Raw genomic sequence first — 23019 nt, 5'->3', positions numbered from 1 at the left:
AAAATACATTATAATCGCACGTGAACAATTGAACGTTAAATAGAGAAATTGCTTGCCAAAAGGTTGAAAAGCCGAACAAAATTTCATGATGTTCTAATAAAATTATAAATTTCATTAATATCAAATAAAAAGCAAGCAAATACGTCAGCTCGGTAGAACACTCACCAATGTGTCAAAAATATTAATATAATTCGATATGATATTCGTCAACTTTCTATTAGTTAGTTGTAATAAATAATATATAATCTTAATCATAATGTAAAATCCACAGAGTCATTAATTATGTAAAATTATATTTTTCAATAAATAATCATTAAATAAGATATGTAGAATCAGTCCAGGAATAAAATATGTGACTGACAAACACTAACTAACAGAAAGCTACTTAAACTAGTGTGATTTTGGCAACGCAAAGTTAGATCTTGTTTACGATGACAAGAAATGTATGCTTTATGTAAACTTTTAGTGTCAGTTTGAAAATTAAAATTATTTATTTTTCTGTTTTTTAATATGAAGCATCTCATAAATTAACCATTTACTAATTACCATTAACATGGTTTTTCGTCAAGAATTTCAATATTGTTCCAATCGAATCTTGTTCACAATCTATGTTCGATTATAACTGAAGATGTGTTCCAATGTATGTGATTTTGATGCTCAGCAATTCGTATTTTTAACTGTCTACCAGTCTATCCTACATACGATGCGCAATTATTACGATTAATTTTATAAACTACATTATTTTGAGACAGATGAGAAAAAAAAGGTCTTTATGTACCTTAATGTATTTCTGTAGTTTATTCGAACTATAAAATGAAATTTTAATGTCATTCTTATTGAATTGATTAAACTTTTCTGTTAAAGACAGAATAAAAGACACTATAAACTATGATAAAACGGTTAATCCACGTTATTAACTCGATCAACCGATGCTGCTTCTAACTTAATGTTCTTTAGTCTTTATTATTAATTGTGTCAAAGATAAGTAGTTTAAGTAGATCATTATTCAGTAAAATGTTTATTATAAGTTCAATTTTTCATATAGAATTCAGAATCTGATAGCTCTATCTATCAAACTGATGATTGCATTCTTTTTCTGACATAATGAATGGTTAGAGAAGAAATTTAAAAATCTCCTCGAAAAACTAGGGTCAGTGTTTGTCAGTCACAACAGTTATACATTTCTAATTTTATTCTTGGACTGAATCTATGTTTTCATATTTTATTTAACGATTATTTATTGAAAAACACAATTTTACATAATTTGACTGTGGATTTTATATTATGACTAAGATTATATTATTTATTACCACATTGACTAATAGAAAATTGATGAGAATCATATCAAATTATATTAATATTTTTAACATATTGGAGAGTATTCTACCGAGGTGACGTATTTGCTTGCTTCTTATTTGATATTAACGAAATTTATAATTTTATTAAAATGTCATGAAATTCTATTGGCTTTCCAACCTTTTGACGAGCAATTTCGATTCCTCTGTTTAACATTCAATTATTCATACAATATGCGATGATATATTATTTTCACAATCAACACTATTAGATCACAGTAACATCTTTATATTAAGTAAATATTTGAAGAAAGTCTAATTCAAAGACCGAAACATGTAATAGCGTATTTCAATTGTAATTCATATTATAATTGTTTAGAATATTTATATTTATATTTATAATAGAATAATTGTTTAGTATATTATTTTGTAATATTTCGTTTTTTAATATATGATTTAATTTATTATTGATTCTTATGTGCCCTATTATTATATTTATTATATATTCCGTTCAAAAAAATTCGCAATTACATCACTTGATAGAGCAACATTTCAGTTTTAAGAATCTGTACTTTTAATTGCGATTATTTTTAACGGAGTTATGAGCACAATAAAGTTAGAATGTTCTCTCTTAATCCGCGAGTAACTTAGGAATAAAAAATCGTAGGAACATTTAAAACAAATTATTTTGTAGGGAAAGCTTCAAGCTTTCACGAGAGATAGTCGAAAATTTGTTAAAATTTTTTTTGGGCACGCTACGGACCTACAAAGCGAAAAGAAAATTTTTCATTTTTTTCTGTTTGTAGTTTTCTATATGTAAAAATTACAAAACTCACATAAATTAAAAAAATAGTAACCATTCGAAAATAGAGATTTCAAGCTTTAAAATCCTTTTTTTTTTATCATTTTCAACGAAGATATTGATGGGAAAATCTTTTTATCAACTTGTAAAAGGACTTTTTTCTTAATCCAATATACGAAAAATCCAATATACCAAAATTTAAGAATCGACTAATATTGTATGTATATTCATAAAATGTACGATTTTCATACTCAAGTAAACAAGTGGTTGGAATGTTTTCCGTCGATTTACATTGTCTACATTGTAGGATCTACAATGATATTTTTACGAGGTGCGAGGGCAAAAATCAACTTCCTTTAATCGGCTTTTCTCAAGCTCTTTGTAAATAACGTCTACCTAGTCGCGAACGAGTCTTTAGTCTTGGCAGAAACTCGATCAAAACTTAATTTATAAAGAAAATGTAAAATGCGGATATCAGAAAAAACAAATAAAAATATCTTCCACTATGTTTTTGAGGTTTAAATTTTTTTCTAATCTACGAAAATCTTGAAAAAATGCAAAACGAAGTTATAAGATTGAAAATTAAAATTGAATTAAATTAATTAAGCTACGGAATTGAATAAAATTAAATAAATTACGAAAAAAGTTATAGGCAACATAAAACATCTGAACATCATAAAACATCTGAATGTATTATAATGTTTAAAACGATTTGATAAAGTTTCATTATTACTATTAATTATTATAATGTAATTTTATTTATATCAAGTAATAATCAATTAATGTGCATAATAACATGATAAGAGATAATTTATTGCCAGCAATAACATACAATTCCATAATAGTTTCTATCGTGCTGAAAACATCAATAATATGATTTCCTAAACCGTAATGTTACCAAAATGCAGAAGCAATACGCTGTTATTCCATCCATTTCGATATTAATTGCATCTTTGAATTACAATTGTAATTATTCCCGGAGTAATTACTTATTCACCATTTGATCATTCCCTTGTTGATAATAATCTCCTCGTTATTGTTTGTAGATTTCGAATCTATGATGAAGAATTTGTGGTCCGTATTACGTTTTGCTAGCCAAAGCTATCGTGGCAATATGGTACCATAGCTTTACGAGACTGCGTTACTGGATTTTCTGGCAGTTTCAAACAAGAACCTCGCCTAAAATCATATAAAGTTACGATATTATTCAAGCATATTATAAAGACAAGGATGTGTCTATGCGCAGGATGTAATCACATGACAATCGAGTGACCAATCAGAATTAATAATTTATGTTAACAAATTACGTCATCGTTTCGTGATAAATACAAATGTATTATTTATCAGTATACTTACAGCGCTCCTTGCAATACATTTTAACAAATACAAAAGATATTAAACATAAAATAGATATTATATAAACAATATTATAAAAACAATATTATACATACAAAAATATTATAATATAAAAATAAAAATATATAAAATTAATAATAAGTATAGGCCTACGAGCTACAAGCCAGGTCTTAATGCTGTGTCATTATAAAACAAAAGTTTATTATTACAAAACATTTCAATCCTAAGTGGGTCATTCTCAATGTTAAAAGTAATACAATTTAAAAAGCAATGACTTATTTGAAAGATAATAACTTGACAAAATACACATTTTATAGATTTAGATATAATTTAGACGATAATTAAGTAACAAAATATAAATTCATAGTATATGTAAAATTTCATTATGGATAGTTTTAAGCATTATTTAATATATCAATGTGAAAAAATAAATGCCGAAATATTAGATAAGCACGTGAGCATATAGATTACAGTGTATATCAATAACGGCTATTTTATAAAATGATCTTAAAGACGAATTGCGAAGGTTTAGAAATGCACTCTCAAACTGATAAACCAATTCTGAATATTGTAATATCTAAAAACATGATTCAAAAAGATTGTATAAATAATAATTTAAAATGAATGTAAGTCGCTAGCTAAAATAATTTCCTCACACGCAAAATTTTACAAATATGATGATTTGGTTATGCAAATAAAATAAAAAATTGTCAAATGATAAAACGGTTACATGAATAAAATAAAATTCATATATATAACAAATGTCTTAAGATAAAAAAATTTTTATACAAAGATTAAAAATTAAATATAGGAACAAACAGTTAAAAATACTAGTCGAACGATTAATAGTAAAAAAATATAATAAATAAACCTATTAACTAATAGTGCAATATCTAAAAATAACATTTAAATACAGAAAAATTGAGATATCTTGAAAATCAGAACACACTTTTCTCTTTAGAAAAGACAATTTTAATCTGATATTTTGTGACAATTAGAGGCAAAAAAGAGAGACAAGTGATAAGGAAAGAATGAAAGGAGGGGAGATCTAAGAAGGTATTAAGAAGGAGATAACGACTGGAGTATAAGAAGATACATGTTAGATAAAGAATCCATATCAGTTTGTTTATTTAAATCTTGAGATTGTTTTTTAATGTGCACTATTTCTGATATTAACTTTTTATTATAAGCTGTATCCAATATTTTCACTTCCTCCCAATCAATGTTATAATTAAACTTGATGCGATGGTTTGAAATGAAGAAAAATCCTATTTTCTTGTTAATATCAGCAAAATGCTCATGCATTCTTGTATGTAAGCGTCTTTTCATTTGGCCGACGTAACTCGTATCAGAAATCTTATACACATCTTGATGCGGTAATGGATCTAATTGTAGCATCTATATCTATTGTAATTTAATAAACTTATTCAAGGTGTTAGGAATCGAAAAGGTCGTTTTTAAGTTGATCGTTGAAGCAAGCGGTAAAAAAGCTTTCAGAAATAGATTTTATATACGGAACTGTGAAATAGTTGTTCTTAATATTCAAAATTTTAGTGGTGGGATTGTTAAATTTGTGAAAATTGAATTTCAATCTCGTTCTGATGATTGCAAAAATAAACGGAATTGAATAACTATTTTCCAACAAGATGTAGATAAATCTATTAAGTTTTTTTAATGATAACATGGATGTGCCAAAAAAATTATTTTATTTACCATTCCATACACAATTCTTCTTTTGTGACAAATATATAATGGTGTAAATGAAAATTTAAATATCTTGCCGAAAATATTTACGATACTGGTTAAAAAATAATTTTATTGTTGTCTAAAATTAAAGTATAACATTCAAAAACCAATAAAATTGCAATTGTTGACTTTTATAGTAAACTGCAGTTGTGTATATAAAGGATTATATACTGTCAAAATATCATTTAAAAATTCATATAGAGCAGCCAAAAGAATGTCGTCACATATCTGTAATAAATTGGTAACCGTATAGAAAGTCTCTGTAATGCTTGTTCTTCAAGTTCTAAAACAATGTTTGCTAAAATCGGAGAAAGACAAAAAGAATCCCATAGGCGTTTCGATATTTGTTTATAATTACTCCATTAAAAGAAAAGACTGTGGATTGAAGAATCAATTGAATGACAATTAAAAATTTCTCTTTCAGAATATTTGTATTATAATCATATAATTCACATCTCTTTACATCTCTTTTTAACTCCTTTTACTGCTAAATCTGTAAAAACGTTGGGAAAAGCGAAACACCAATGCGGGATTGCTAATCTTTTATCGGATGCCTCCCTTAGTGGTGCATAGGGGAATGTTCGACAATCCGTTATGGTTGCAGGATATCGGGGAAATAAAATACCCGGGATGGATCAAAACTAACAATTATCTTGGCAATGGAAAAAAAATTTCAGGAAATACTACCTCAGGTGGCAGTCCAGGTACTAATCTGGAAAATCATTCCTCTTGAGGTTGGCCCTATGGATTCTGGGAGGAGGGGAGGGAGGGACAATCATTGCTTAAGAGTTACACTTACAATGAGTTTGAGGTACTCAGAAATAAGATTGAAATGCTTAAGAGGAAGGAAATGCTTCAAGAGGAAGGAAATCGTCTATTGCACGACACGGTTAAATAATTTTAAATCTCAGGATTAAATATTTTGAAGACAGATTGGCTACCCTGGAGAATCGCAAGGTTTCATATCATATGGATGAGGATGAATTTAACTTCCCTAAAGGGAAGCAAACCGAAGCTCCTAGAAGCCAATATGGTTTATTTGATTGGCTAATTCAACAATCAAAAAGGGTTAAGAAGAAGAGGAATACTTTTGACTCGCTTACGATTGAAAATATTCCATTGAGATCAAATCTCTCTTCTTAAACAGCCTCTAGGATACCTAAGAGAGAAGCTGTTCCACCACCAATTTATATTAATGGATTAAAAGACATCAACAGCGTAATGTAAGTAATACTTTACATAAAGAGGCTTTTAAAAGTAAAATAACATCTCTTTCTTCTGGAGACTTGAAGATTAATTACTCAGACGGAGAATAGTATCGTAGAATTACCTTATTGAGATGAAGATTACCTCAATGAGATGAAGAAATTCGAGCAAAAAATAGAATGGCATACTTTTGCTGACAAAAATACTCGCACCATCAGAATGATGGTTAGGAGGCTTAGCTCGGATATTGATCCCACTTCCATCATACAGGACTTGGAATCTAAAGGATTAAAAATTGTATTGACAACTAACATCCTTAAGACAATATTCAATGAAAATCCAACTAATGAAGATAAAAGGATCAAGTCCTATGTTAAACTTAAACTCTTCATGCTCACGCCAACTCTGAGTACAGTACAACAATAAAAGAAATGATATTAAAATCATAGGTAATGGTAAAAATAGAATCTATCAAATGGTAAAAATAGAAGCAATTCGTAAAAACTTGATCTGGATTCAATGTAAGAATTAGGGACTACAATCACGTTCGCAGAGTTGCTATAGAAGAGTCCGTTGTGTCAGATATGCCGGCGAGCACTCTATAACACGGAATGTATAATAAATCAAAGGACTCTAAACCTAAATACGTCAATTGCGGAGAGCATACTGCAAATTATAGAAGCTGTGCGATTGTTAAAGAATTACAAAACAGAAGAAATGTAACTATCAAAGACAAGAAATTAATGAGAAAAGTTAAAAATCAGATTGTTAAAATCCATTAGGAAAATTCGAAAGAGATTTTACGAAAGAGATTTTTTTTTTAGGATAAAACTTAAGACTTTGAAATCAAACATTTGACAATACATACCATACATTGAAATAATATCTCAAGGAAATATAGTGGCTAAAGAATCATCCTTAAAAAATTCTTCTACTGAAATCATGGAATCATTGGATTTCATTAGTCGTAACGATCGTCAAGAAAAATTTTAAGTCAAAATTCAACAGTATTGACGGAACGTTTGCCAAAATTATGAGGAGATAATGGCGTGTTCTATTCGAATTGCCACATAGAATGTGGCAATGCATCAATATAAATTAGAACTTGAAACCTTCTTAAAAGATCAAAAGATAAATATGTGTTTGATCTCTGAAACTCATTTTACTAAGGAAACCAATTTCAAGTTATACGGATTCGAAATCTATCATTCATCCATCTAACAAAGCACAGCTTCTGTCTTAGTTAGATCTAATATTAAATTACTACGAAGAACTCTATTTCTTTTCGGATAGTATTTAAGCTGCTATTAATGTGAAATGTAAAAGATATAAATTCGTTTCTACAATGTATAGATCTGCAATATATAGATCCAGTCAATATCTACTCTCAATATCTACCCAGATACAATATTAAAAAAAATGAATTTCCAATTTCTTACAAACTTTGGGTAATTCTTTCATTGTCAGCGGTAATTTTAATGCCAAATACACCTATTGGAATAGTAGATATACTTTGACAAAGGAAAAGAGTTATTCCTTGCCGGCAGAACTTTTAAATGTGAATTCCTATCCAGCAGTAATTCCAGCTATTGGACCACTGACTTGAATAAACACCCTGATATAATTAATTTTTTCATTGTTAAGGTCTATCACCTAAGTATATTAACACATATTAGAGTCCAGTTTTGATTTAAGGTTAGACTATTCTCCAGTTAACATAATCCTGCATGATTCTATTGTATACAAGGAGATTTCCCTTGAATAATGTTAAAACTGATTAAAAAAGTTATTCAACTTTCCTTGAAAAGAAAATTAGTTTGGCTGCATCACTTAAAATCACTGATCAAATAGACTGCGAAGTACAAATGATTACTAATCACATTCTAAAGGTTAATATCCCAACCAGAGTTAATATCCCAACTTTTGAAATAAGAGCTGTAGTCCTCAATTTTCTGTTAAAATTAAAGGAATGATAAGGGATAAAAGAAAATCGCGTAGAAGATGGCAAAAACCATATATAATCGAATAAGTCAGAAGACTTACTCATGAATACAAAAATCAAGGTATCAACAAATATTTGCAGGGACTCTTAGTTGACAAAAATACTAACTCGTTACTCGTTATGGAAAGTTGCAAAGTGTCAAGAAGCTTAAGGTTAACTCCACCTATTAGAAAACCGGTTCTTGAGCCAGAAACAATCAGGATGACTTATATGCTGATTATTTGGAGCAGTTGTTCAAATAATAGTCCAGATAACGAGGGCAATCTGGTAAAAATGGAGCGGATATCTCTCTTAAATTTATCACCCCCACAGGGAATAAAGAAATTAATCGTTTAAATTTAAAAAACTTTCAGATATAATGGTATTACTGCTCGCATACTAAATCAACTGTCACTCAAGGATATTATGAAATTGACTCATATATTTAACGCATCCTTGCGGCTGTTTTATTTTCCAAAACAATGGAAAATGGCGGAAATAATTGTGATACCTAAACTTGGTAAGACGTAGTCACATCACATAGACCAATCTCTTTCAATCGTATCGAAAATTTTTGAAAATTTAATTAGTAAAAGACTAAAATTAGTTATTGAGGAAAACAATTTTCTCCCAGAATATCAATTCGATTTTCGGGATAAGCATTCTATGATCAATTGCACCGTATCGTGGACAAAATTGAATCAACATTAGAAAACAAGAAGATTTGTTCAGCTGTTTTACTTGTTTCTCAAGCTGTTTGACAAGGTCTGGAGAATGAGGGACTCGTATTTAAACTAAAAACAATGCTTCCTAAAGTGTTCTGTGAATATTGAAGTCTTATTTACAAAATCGTTTTAGGATGAGATATGCCGGTACCTATTCAAACTTTCGGAAAATTAACGCTGGAGTCCCGCAGGGTAGTGTTTTAGAACCGATTCTATACCTCTTGTCTATATGATAAATATACCTAGAATTCTTAAGACAATGATTGCAACTTTTTGATGATACCGCGATCCTAGCTGTGGGTGAGGACTCTTACGCATTTACCAGGTGTATAAGCTTAAAGGTGTATAAGCTAAATCCGCTGTTTTTTAATCAGAAAAACACATTTTTTTTTCCTAGGAAGGCAAAAACAAATTTATTCAAAGTACTTGTCCTCGCTAACTATATATTTTTCCCATCTTTAGGGCAATTTGTGTATACCACGTCAAAAAAATTCCTCATCTTTCAAGGCAAACCACTCATCAAGCCATTTTCGGACGTCTTCGTAAGAATCGAAGTGCCGCTCAGCGAGCGCGTGGTCCATCGACGAAAACAGGTGATAGTCAGAATGTGCCAGGTCTGGTGAGTAAGCGGGATGGGGTAGCACTTCCTAGTTGAGTGTCTCCAAATAGTTTTGGACCATTGACGTGTGCGATGGCGTTGTCGTGAAGGAAAATCAGCTTGTCATGTCTTTTCCGATGCGGCCTTTTTTCACGCAGAGCACAGTGCAATTTGATCAGTTGTTGTGAACATTAACACCAGTTTCACCAGATTTTAACAGCTCGTAGTAGACATCCTCCTGATCCCACCAAACGCACAGCATCGTCTTCCGTCCGAAGCGATTTGATCTTGAGGAAGATGTTGATGGTTGGGTAGAATCAACCCAAGATTTCTTGCGTTTAGGATTCTGAAAGTAGATCCACTTTTCATCGCCTGTTACAATCCGATGCAGGAACGACTTTCTTTTTTGTCTGGCAAGCAGAATTTGGCATGTGTTTTGGCGTCGCTCCATCTGCCTATCGTTCAGTTCATGCGGCACATTTTCCGATCTTTTGAACCTTCCCCATGGCATGTAGCCGCATGGAAATGGCTGCTTGAGAAACATCCAATTGCTCAGCAAGCATTTTTTGCGATTGGGTATCGTCCTCGTCCAAAAGGGCCTGCAATTGACAGTCCTCAACCTTCCTGGGTCGATTTTCACGCTTCTTGTCACTCAGGTCAAAATTGTCATCATTGAACCGGCGAAACCAATCTCTGCACGTTGTTTCCGATAAAGCATTGCCGCCATAGATCTCCACAAGCATTCGATGCGATTCGGCAGCCGATTTATTCAAATTGAAACAGAAAAGCAAAGCTTCCCGCATATGCTTTTTTTTAGCAAAAAAACTAGACATGATTACGAAAGAAAAAATGTATGTTGTTGTATGAAATTGTTGATGATGTGCACTGGTTAATGTTGACAGATGTCAAACACATAAAAAAAAAGTGTGTTGTGTGCCCAGGGTAGCTTTGTACGCTCACTAATGCCACCTATGAGCAAAGCGGATTTAAGCTTATACATCTGGTATAAGCAAGCTATAAAGAACAGCGTAAAAGAATGGAAAATCAAATTAAATGAAAGCAAGTCTCAGCACATCAATTTCACTCTAAAAAAAGTGACTGAAAGATCACTATAAATCAGCAAATAAGTTCCGTTCTACTGCAAAATATTTTGGCATGACTCTAGATGCTAAGCTCTGTTGGAAAGAACATATAAAGATAAAGCGTAAGCAATTGACCGCTATTCGGATCAAAATGGAGTGGCTGACAGGCAGGAACTCCAAGTTGTCATTACAAAATAAATTATTGTTGTACAAATTTATCCTAAAGCTGGTTTGGACCTACTGGATCCAACTTTGATATAGCGAGGATATAGTGCGAAATCAAATGTTAAAATCATTCATTTCAAAATAAAGTGCTTAAGGATATAATGCTGTGATACTGTCAAGATGCGAATATTCATCGAAACTTTAAAAAGAAGACTGTTAATGAAGAAATAATATCAGCTGTAAATAAACACAAGGAACATCTTATTAATCACTTGAATAGACTGGCGTCTCGACTTCTTCATAAGGAGGGGATGCTGAAGCGAATCAAATCTATTTAATGGGAACTAATTGATTCCTTTCCATGTGAACTTATGGAAATATACAAATTTCACATGTTTTGAGCTAAAAAATATGTATTCAGTCCAGAGATATAGCGCGACAAAGTTGCAAGGTTTCAAAAACCCTAGTGTTATCGGAAAGGAAACTAAAAATAACAATGTCAGGGTTAATAATATTAATTAATAATATTAGTATATATAATAAAATAATAATTAATCAGATTACAAAATGCATAAGAGTTTTCGATTTTTGATTTGAAATAAATTATGGGGAAAATAGTTATCAAACTATAGTACTTATTGTAGTGCTACTCAACTTACGTCAACTCTTATTTTGAAAATAATATATTGTAAAACGGTTCAACGGTTGTGATTGGCTCAATTTATTTTTAGTCTTTGACTAATTTTATAAGAAAAAATATATATAAGAAAGCGAAACAACATCCACAGAAGCTAACACATAATTATCCTCAAACTGTTTTCCATTTAATTTATTGACCAACTAGAAACTGTTTGTCACTTGGCTAAGGGCCTCCGGAATGCTTTTCTTAATAATTTTATGAAAAAAAAGAGATCATACAACGGACTGTTAATCGAAAAAACAATTAATCTTAGAGACATTTGTTATATACACAAGTTTAATTTTATTCATATAACCGTTTGACAATTTTCTATTTTATTTGTATAATCGAATTATCGTATTTATAAAATTTTGCGTATGAGTTGAGGAAATTATTTTAGCTAGCGACTTACATTTATTTTTGCAAATTATTATTTATACAATCTTTTTAAATTATGTTTTTAGACAATATTCAGAGTTGATTCATTTGTCAATTCAATTTGAAAGTGTATTTCTGACATTCCCGACTGCGTCTCTAAGATCATTTTATAAAATAGCCGTTATTGACATACGCTGTAATTTATTTACATATTCACGTACTTATCCGAATATTTCGGCATCTATTTTTTCACATTGATATATTAAATAATGCTCAAAACCATCCATAATGAAATTTTATATATACTACAATGAATTTATATTTTGCTACAATTATCGTCTAAATTATAGCATGTGTTTTTTGTCAAGTTATTGTCTTTCAAATAAGTCATTGTTTTTTAAATTATATTAATTTTAACATTGAGAATGATCCAATTAGGGTCGAAACGTTTGTGATAATAAACTTTTGTTTTATAATAACATAGCATTAAACCCTGGCTTGGTTCGTAGCCCCATACTTATTATTAATTTTATAAATTATTTCTTAAAAATATATAATATATTTCAGAAATTTATTTAATCCTCAAGTACTAAGGTTGGTTCGTGAGGCGAAGAAAACGCGAAAGAAAAAATATTTATATCTGTACGCTCTATGTTATATCGATTTGATTAATAAAACATAGATTTATAAAATTGCCATTTTTGTTCTAAATAATTTTTTTAAATCAATGTCTCTCTTTCTCTTTCTCACAACCAACTTCAGTAAAAGTGACGTTATTTTATCTTATTTTATCTCTTAACGCTTAATGCTTAAAATATCAAATAAGAAATAGATTTCACAAGTGTATTTAATGAATATTTTTTATTACTTATAGTTAGTTCTCTAGATTGTATTGAAAAAGGGTATCATTTTTTCAAAAATATTTTCCCCATAATTTATTTCAAATCAAGAATCGAAAACTCTTATGCATTTTGTAATCTGATTAATTATTATTTTATTATATATACTAATATTATTAATTAATATTATTAACCCTAGTGACATTGTTATTTTTAGTTTCCTTCCCGATAACACTAGGGTTTTTGAGACCTTGCAACTTTGTCGCGCTATATCTCTGAACTGAATACGTATTTTTTAGCTCAAAACATATGAAATTTATATTTCGAACTCAGAGGACAGATAAATATGAATCAAATAAGTAATATTTTATGTTATGTATTAATAAGTAATATTTTCAATTAATTACAATTAAAAAAATTTTATTGGAAAAATTCGCAAAAAATGACTATTTTGGATACAAAAATTCTCAAATTTTTAAATTTAATATTTAAACAAAAACATGTGGGATTTTTTAAATTGATTCTTTGGACTAATAAAAAAAATAGTACGATATAAATCGCTCAAAAAAGTATAATTATTTGAACTATCGAAAATCGACATTTTTGAAGAATCTACATATTTTAAGTTTACAATTAATAAATAAAATTTTATTATTTGAACAATATAAAAGAGTAATAATATAAGTAGATAAAAAATTGTACATGTATAAATATTATTATACATAGTATATATAATTAAGTTTATTAGAATTTAGTTAGAAGAAGATGCAACACTCGCTTTAAAGCAATAAATCCGCCCCGGCCGAGCAATCTCCGAAGACTGACAGAAATTATAAAATTATAAAATTTCTACTATTTATTACATTGAAATATAATTCTTTTTATTCTTTTATGAATATAATTTAATTCTTTTATGAAATATAATTCTACATTTTCATATTCTTACTATCCGAAACTCAGTAAACATATATATTTAATACAAAATAAAAGAGTACCCAAAACGCCGAAAACATACAAGCTAATCACATGTGATATCTTTCATCAAGTATCCTTCTTGAATTTTTATGCATTCTCACATCAAGACGCAAAAAAAAATCTCGAAAATATAAAATTCTTGATTGTTAACGCTGATTCAATTATACTTTCTGAAAACCTTACTTTTGTTAACGGAAATATCTTGATTTGCATAGACTTCACATCATTTAATGCAAACTGCTTTATTTTTTGAAAATAAAAAATATTTTCGGAAGATTTTTTGTTTTCCGATAATAATTTTTACAGCTTTTTATTGCATACTTCATTGTAATCTGTGATCACAAAGGTAAGATTTTCAGAAAGTATAATTGAATCAGCGTTAGCAATCAAGAATTTTATATTTTTGAGATGTGTGTGTATGCAAAAAATTGCTTCTTTCCGTAATTGTATTTTATGATATTACTGATGCAAATAGTATAAAAAAATAATAAATGATGTTCCTTGTTTTATTTACTAATATAATGGTTTATTTACTAAATAATAATTAACCCTAATATAAAACTCATGAGTACAATTATTTTATAAACGTATTCGCAGTTATGATTTGCAATTACGGCTGTGTTCGGCTTTACTGCTCACAACGCTTTAAATGTCGTTTCATGCTTGTTGTTTATTAAATATTAAACAATACTAGGCTGACATAACTTGTTGATGGTCACGTGTTTATTCCCTCTTTTTTATATCTGTGCAATGAGTTACTATCAGACGAGCATATTCTTGTCTTTATATTATGGTTGAAGCAAGACACAGTGACGTCATTGTTACGCGGTTACGAACGCTAAGCACAATAACAATGTGGATGAATTTACTATATTCTAATGAAATAGCGAGACTAGAAAGAAATGTGAAATCACTTATTTAAAAATTAATACGCTTGTATATCTTTTATGTTATTTACATAATATTTTTAATTCCATAATTAATTTAATTTAATTTAATTTTTATTTTGAGTTAGCTCAACGAACTTGTTTCTGTGGTTTCGTTTTCGTGTCTTGCATTTTTCCATTATCTCGTAAACAATTTAGAGAAAAAATTTTCGTGAAAAATGTGTCATAACATTTTGTCCAACGAAAAGTATACAGTAGCAAAATAAAAAAATGTAAAATACATATATGAGATGTTTACTTACTTATGTTTAATCGTGTTATTTAAAGGGATCCTAAAGCTCGAATTCCGATGAAGACACCAGAGATCGCTGTTTTTTTAGCGCATCAACATGCTTTATACATTTATATATCATATCAATATTTTATGTAACTTATGATAGCAGTTATACAATTCAATTTTCGTATAACAAATTCGTCACGATAAAGCGTCTAAGTTTAATTCTAAGAACTCGACATTTTTTGTTCGTGCAAACCTCGTGTTTATGGATTACTATTTCGTAAGTACAGATTGCAAAACTTTCGTATCAAGTAAAGTAGTGTTGTGACAACTTGAGACCTTGAGACATTACACTAAGAAATGATAAAAAAAATATATCAATTTCAAAATTTTTGATCGTTCTCGGCATAAACTCCATTTCACAAACACGTATTAATGCGTATATTTTAATTATGCGTATATTTTAATTCTTGGAAAAAGATTTTCGAATCTGTGAAAGAAAATAAAATATTGTTATATAAAAATTATATGATTTAATCGATAATACAAATGGTTTTAGGATCCCCTTAACGGTACGCCTCTTGGCCAGACGTTAGTGGACGCGCGCGGTCATTGAGTGCCGCATGACAAATTTATTATTTAGGAATTATAATAATTAGTAATAGATAAATAATTAATTTGGACAATCGTCATAAAAGCAAATAAAATATATTTATAAAAAGATATAATATTAAAATTTTATGTCTATTTTTTTATAAAATTAAAAATTTAATTAAATATAACTTCAAGAAAAAATGTTATATATTTTATATATAAATAATTGTACATAAAACATGTAAATTTTTAATATATAATTTTATATAATTTTATATAATTATATATAGATAATTATACATGAAATATTTTTTTCGGAATTAGAAAATTAAAAATAAAATAAAAATTAAGAGATTTGCTAAAAAATAAAGAACATAATTTGCAATTAAACATAAGAAAATAATAACAGTATTAAAAAATAAAGATATTAATTTACAATCATAAGAAAATAATAGTGCAAATTTGTCTGAGCTGTTTATTTACAACATAACTTAATTTTAACCTAAAGAGATTAATTACTAATACGAATAAAAATAAATTAAAATGTAGGTAACGGTTCAACATCTCACATTATTACGATTATTTTTATAAGCAAGATTTTACTTGCGTTTTAAGGCGCGCGCAGCATTCCGTTCCACAAAACGTGTTTTACGGATTTTAGAGTGAATAAAAGACCAGTCAACTTAATAGAAAAGATATGATAATCGCGTTATTTTATGATTGAGACGTTAAATGAGAAATATCAAAGATAAAAAAAACGACCCGCATTATCAATGATTTTTCAGAAAAACCAATTTTGCGCATTCAGTGTCGCAGCACACCCAGTTAAAGATTAACATCATTTCACAGTATTTTTACTTCTTAATTTAAAACAATAATGTTTTTATTCTTTTAATTAAAAGTAATGCGAATTAAAATAAATAAAAGAGATGACAAGAGTAAATTGGGTTAAGGATACGAGTGTATCTAAGCGCGCAAATCTCGCGTAAAACCAATTGTTGTACTTTTTATAGCCAAACTAGGATACAAAAGAGTATTTCAATTCATTGCGTTTATGTATGCATACTTTTCTGGATTCTACTATTTTTTTTTGTAATTCAGTTGTCTAAAGTAATAAAAAATACTCTTGCATTCATCACATTTTTGTTGACCATTTGTCTTTGAAGCATAATATCCTTCGAGAAATATTGACTGATGAACTTTTTATTTACAGCGAAAAACATGAAATCGAAAATACAAAAAAGAGGGAAAGTTGTCAGGTTTTTTTCGAAAAACGTAAAAACTGATCCATCTTGGACAGAACACGCAAGCGAGAAATACTTACTACAATTTTTCACTGTATTACAAAACGTATATAACATTACATTATTGTTATATTTACAGAACGGGGACGATATTGGCCGCGAATGAATCGACACCGTTGCAACTCGCGACTTGGGCACCCCGAGGTAACGCCCTGATCTACGTTCATCAAAATAATATCTACTACAGACCGGAGGCAGAGGTGGCTAATGATTATCAAATAACTAACACGGGAGTGTTTGGAACTATTTACAATGGAGTACCGGACTGGGTTTACGAGGGTAAATAATCTAATGGAAACATATTTATTCTTCATTAGAATTCTTTTAGAAGAGTTTCCTTGTTTTCTTTATAGAGACAAATTTCTATGAGAAAATTTTTTTTTATGGAAAAAATGCTCAAAAACATGACTATAATATTTTCGATTCTCTTTGTATTAATTTTTTTTCTTTTTTATTCTTTTAATTAAAAGTAATGCGAATTAAAATAAATAAAAGAGATGACAAGAGTAAATTGGGTTAAGGATACGAGTGTATCTAAGCGCGCAAATCTCGCGTAAAACCAATTGTTGTACTTTTTATAGCCAAACTAGGATACAAAAGAGTATTTCAATTCATTGCGTTTGCATACGTATGGCAACAATTCAACGATTCATATTTTTGCAATATTTTTCATTTATCCTTTGAGAGATTTGTTTCTATAAAATGTACAACAACCCCTGTTCGATCGTAAAAATATTTTATTTATTTTTTATGAAATACTCGTTTAAAGCCGACCTGACTCGTCAATAATGCGCTGGAATATAACAATGCAAGTACGATACGTTAAATAGTTCGACGGACATTGTCCACTTTGTAGTTTCGTTTAACTGAAATACGTGAGATTACAGGAGAACGCCTTGCTATATATGAACGCTGTATTGAACGCCGTGTGCTGCTCTTCTCGTGCCAAGTAATAAGAAATTAGCTTTATGCTAATTGCTAATTAGAAATGCAAATTGAAGAAATACGACTTTTACCCAGGAAGAAAATATTTGTTTTCTAATTCTATGCACGTACCGTTTTTCTTTGTCGACGCTTTCTGTCAAGTTTAATTCACACTGGAAAGTAATATACTCTCTTATTTCAAAAAATAACATAACTCGAAAAAAAAAACATGATTTTTCTTGTTATTATCATGAATAAGTTATAAGTAATATTATATTATTCTGTAAATTATCAAAAGTACCTAAGTTAAACTTCGTTTTAAAAAATTTATTAAAATTATGACATTCAAAGAAGATGGCTTTTTTAAGAAAGTATCATTATAACTCCAAAAAAATTTTTTAAAGAAACAAAAATGATAAAAATAACATTTGACAAAATTAAGAAAATTCCTTGCACGATATTTGATTAATCAATAATTTTCTGTTTTGGAAAATTGAAAAATAGTTTTTTCTTTTTCCTGGGGAACTTAATTTTTGTTTGCAATCTAAGTTTTTTTGCACAAACAAAATTTTATTCTCTTTCTCCGAAATAAAGGAAGGAATTCGGTTCCCTTTCTTAAAATATCTTGCCGAATCTTTATTTGGTAACGTAATAGAGATATTAAAAAGTAATTTACTCTATAACTCTGAATTTTTGCACATTTTTTGAAAGTCTAGGACATTGAAAAAAAACTTAAGCTGTTAAAAAAGAAGTGCAGATGAAGGGAGCCAAAATATGATTGCAGAAGGGTTAATTTTTTGTATTGTCTTTTAAAGTAACGAGATATTCTAAAGAATTTTTTATGGAATTTTATATGCGAGAAATTAAATATATCTCATATTATCGGATTGTATATTAAATCTATCATTTTTATTAAATTCGAATCCAAAGTGGATTAGAGCAAATATTGCGAACTTTTAAAATATTGTATAATAATTGGATTGTGTGCAAATTCCTATTTCATTCGAAATGATAATATAGCGCTAGTAAAAAATGCACCATGTATTCAACGTTGTAATTTGCATGACCAATGCTCCTAGAACTTGTCCGCGTTTGCATATTGCTGAACCTTTATCAGCTATGCTCTTTTTCCACTCTCGTTTTGTCTCTTTAGATGTTGCTTTTCGTTTTATCGCGCAGCGAATCAATGGATGAGGCGCATAAAAATTCATCAGCATCAATCAAGAAAGTCCGCCGTGAATGCAACGTGAGAATTATGATTTCACTTCCAGTAGATTTAGTTCCTATATCCTGAATGACGCCTGTCACGATGAATATGTATGTCACGGTGATAATAAATTCGGTATCGATTCCACGGTGAAAATACGCAGAAAAAGAGAAGAGAAGAGAGCAAAGATAGAAATAATAGCTTTCTAATTTGTTTCGTACGAAGATAGCAACTAATTCAATAGAAATTTTAAAGATTTATTATTTTAGTATTGTGAAATCCACGCCTCTTTAAATGACAGTTTTGGAAATCGAAATATTACATATATTGTTGATATTATAAAAAAATGTTGTTAATTAAATATCGCTTTGGAAATTACACATCGCAATAAATATAAAATCGACTTTGTTGTCATATATCGCTAATAATCAACGGGATGAATGATTATTATGAATGATGATTATTAATACTCACGATTGTTATTGCCACCGCGCTTTTTCGATAGGTCTGCATAAAAACGCTCATAGCAATGAAAAACCGTGCTTCGTATCGTGAAAAATCGGGGATAACAAGTGGAATCAACGGTACACCTATATTTAAAGGCTAAATGCGGCAAATTGACCGGATTCATAACGTCCATGCTATTGGCAGTTAGATCGGGGCAGCCGTTGAAAAGCCGGGGACATGATTTAAAATGCAGAATCACACACGGCGCTTTTACATGTACATATATTCGACCGATTACTTTGCAAGGCCAATGGTGTCGTCCTCGTCATTTTGAACGCTGTAACGCTGACTGTAAATACATATCTCTCGGCGAGAGATCACTATATTTATTCCCTAAATTCTTATGTTATATCCAATCATTGTATCGAAATGTCAAAAATTTTTTAATTAACAGCATTGGATTTTCAACATCCTTCGACATTCCAGCGATTCTGTTTCGAAGTATCTTTTTATTTTCTTTTCTTTCTCTCTTATTTATTATATTTTCTATTTTCATTACAGAATTTTTTTAGGAAAATATAAAATATAATAAAATGGAGATTGATAATTTGGAGATATACATAAATCTGATCAAATAGCGCAGGTCACTCAAAGTTATACAACAGATTATATGCTAAAAATATGAGTGTACGTCTTATACAGCATAGAACTTATATTGTTGCAATGTTTCTGCAATATTACTGGAACGCTGTAATGTTGCTGTAATATTGCTGGAATAATTTGTACTTTATATGAATATACTCTATATGAATATATTTAACATGGGTGTTAAATATATTCTCTTTGTGTTGATGTTGATTTAACAAAATGAGTTTTAAATCCACTGGTCTTAAATCCACATATTGTACAATACAGTGAGAATTATATATAATAAATAAATACCCTGTACAGCACAAAAGCTTACAGTAACATTATTGTAATTTTCAATGTTATTACAATATTCCTGGAACGCTGCAATGTTACTGCAATATTGCTAGAATGATCTATAATGCTGTATGGAGATTTAATAATATGGGTTTTGAATCATTATGTTAAATCCACTCTATGTTGATGTTTATGGCATATCAACACAGAAAATTATATACTGCATGATTTGCTAAATGCATATATTTATTTTTCAGAATATATAAGTAAGTAAGCAAAAAATCGAAGCTTATTCATAGTCACGATTCATATTCTTGACATATTTAGTTTGCATAATCGCTATATACGTGTTCGAAGTTTTCACCATTGCGATCTTTCACACAATCGATCGGCGACTAGGCTGAATAATTAAATCGTGCCGCCATCACGCATCATGTGATTGATTTCTCCACTCGTCCCGGCGGGTAGATGATAGAAATTGTTTACGCATTTCTGTTGTTGATTTATTGCGAAAGTTGCGAGTGAATCGCGTCGTTTTGCCGGTCGATGTGGCATCCGGTCCGCGTTTTGTTTCCTACCGCCGGAAATGGCGCCACAAATGTGCGAGATCGCGGTGGATTCTACAGGCAACTGATAACTTCGTAATATATCTGCACGCAGATGTGATATCAAGAGGATCGAAACGTCAGTCGTCCATTTTCAAAATAGACAGAAATCCTGGCGATTTTGTGTAGGTACCATATATGCACCGGGGTCAATAAAATGAGAACGCAGTTGGCGAGAATGTTGAATTACATTTTAAATTATGTGCATTTTAAAACGATACAAATGGGGATATTTGTTGAATTAAGATATAATGAACCACGTTTCCATGAACCAAATTTTAATGAGCAAGACCGACAGCTATGTCGGTCGTTATGTATTTTTAGAAAAATATGCTTGATAATACATATGTCCATTTTGTGTTACTGACTAATGATTCATTTATTGTAATTTAAATATCTATACTGATTGTAAGATGATTGCTATTCTATCCAAAAATAAAACAAGATGCACATTATTGTCAGACGAAAGGTTCAACTTATCAAATCTACGAAATTATAAATCATTCAATTATGTAAGAAATAAAATATTTAGCAGTTGATTAAATTCCGATAACAAAAGAATATGTGTTGATTAAATTATTGATTAAATTAAATTTAAAATTAAAAGATATAGGCTCAAAAGATTAACAAAAAAACTGGAAAACTACAAAAAAGACCTCCTATAAACTAATGGAAATGGGATACATTTTAATCAATAAATTTAACAAATCAAAACTGAATATTAAAAGGATTAAAAAACCAAGTTAGGTGATTTTTTATATCCATATTTGATTTGCTAAATTAAAGTTATTGATTAAAAAATGCAATACATTTCAATTGGTTTATGTGTCCTTGAAGTCCTTGTTCGCGAGAAAGAAACGAAGAGAAAAAAAAGCCGATTTGGAAAGATGAAAAAATTCATACTTAAAGTTGTCCGCTTTATCTCTCTCTTACGCGAAATATTTGAAATTTACTTGTGTTGCGACATATAACATTTCCTCTCTTCATCAATAATATAAGCTTAAGCCTATCAGTATTAGCAATTTATGTTTTAGACATTCACAAAGGAATATCCAAATTCACTATGGTGAAAGCTTCAGCCGAAAATTTCAGCTGTACTGCATAGCTCGTCGCTTGTTTCATTAGGCCGTGAAAAAGCTTAACGAATGGTTGGCTGATGCCCAAATTTTCTATTTTTTAAATATATTTTTTATTGCATAAAACAAGTCAAAAGGTGTGGAATGTATAGCATCCAATTTTATGCAGCTTTTGATATTTATATCTTTTTCTAAAGTTTCGTCAGATACTTTTATTCTCTTTACTGATTAGTATTATATTTGTTTAAGCTTAGTCGAATTAAGACGTTTGCAGTAATATAATATTGCAATATACATACTGTTATATTATATAATATTATATTACACTATACTGTTATATGTTACAACAACTCGACTAGAATTTGTGTCAAGTTAATCTTGTATGTTATTAGGACCTATTGATGTAAGGTAATTCTAAATAAGATACATAAAGTTCTATCATAACTAAAGTTCTACATATAACTTTATATAACTTATATGTTATAATTGCTTTGGTTGACCTAAGATAATCCTGAATAAGGTATACCTAAGAAGGTTCTCGTTAGGTTTGAGTATGGTTGATCTTGTTTCTAGTACGAAGTCACACCATGAGATGGGTTATTCATAAGAAGAAAACGTCCACAGACTATAAGAAGGCGTATGCAAGTCGATTTGGATAATCTCCTAGAGATTATAAAATTCCTTCGGAGTATGCCTTCTGGAAATATAATGTTTTTTGCTTCTTTTGAAATGTGATGCTAAATTAAATAGCATTTGAACAATTCCCGACTTAGAAATTTATCCAGTGATTTTAGGTCCTAACTAGGTTGATAATGAAATAAGGTCAACCTAGCTAGGATCTGATGAAGCTATCCGGATGAGGATCCGACTACTGCGTTAAATGCCTGATCAGGTTCCGATGAACTTATTTTACCTTATCTTACCAGGATCTAATAACGAAATAAGAT

At 29.7% G+C, this 23019-nt stretch overlaps 1 protein-coding gene across 1 annotated transcript in view; it reads left to right on the top strand.

Moving 5' to 3' along the window:
- LOC105622139 (venom dipeptidyl peptidase 4) overlaps nt 1-23019 on the top strand; it is a 250397-nt gene that overhangs the window by 11303 nt on the left and 216075 nt on the right. The window contains exon 3 of the mRNA XM_012203573.1: nt 16969-17168. Within this exon, the coding sequence (XP_012058963.1) occupies nt 16969-17168 (200 nt within the window). The remainder of the gene's footprint in view (nt 1-16968; nt 17169-23019) is intronic.

The sequence above is a fragment of the Atta cephalotes genome (assembly GCF_000143395.1).
Source record: "Atta cephalotes unplaced genomic scaffold scaffold00040, whole genome shotgun sequence".
Classification (NCBI taxonomy): domain Eukaryota; kingdom Metazoa; phylum Arthropoda; class Insecta; order Hymenoptera; family Formicidae; genus Atta; species Atta cephalotes.
Note: the sequence above shows the minus strand (reverse complement) of the source record. Positions and strands in the feature narration are given on the sequence as shown.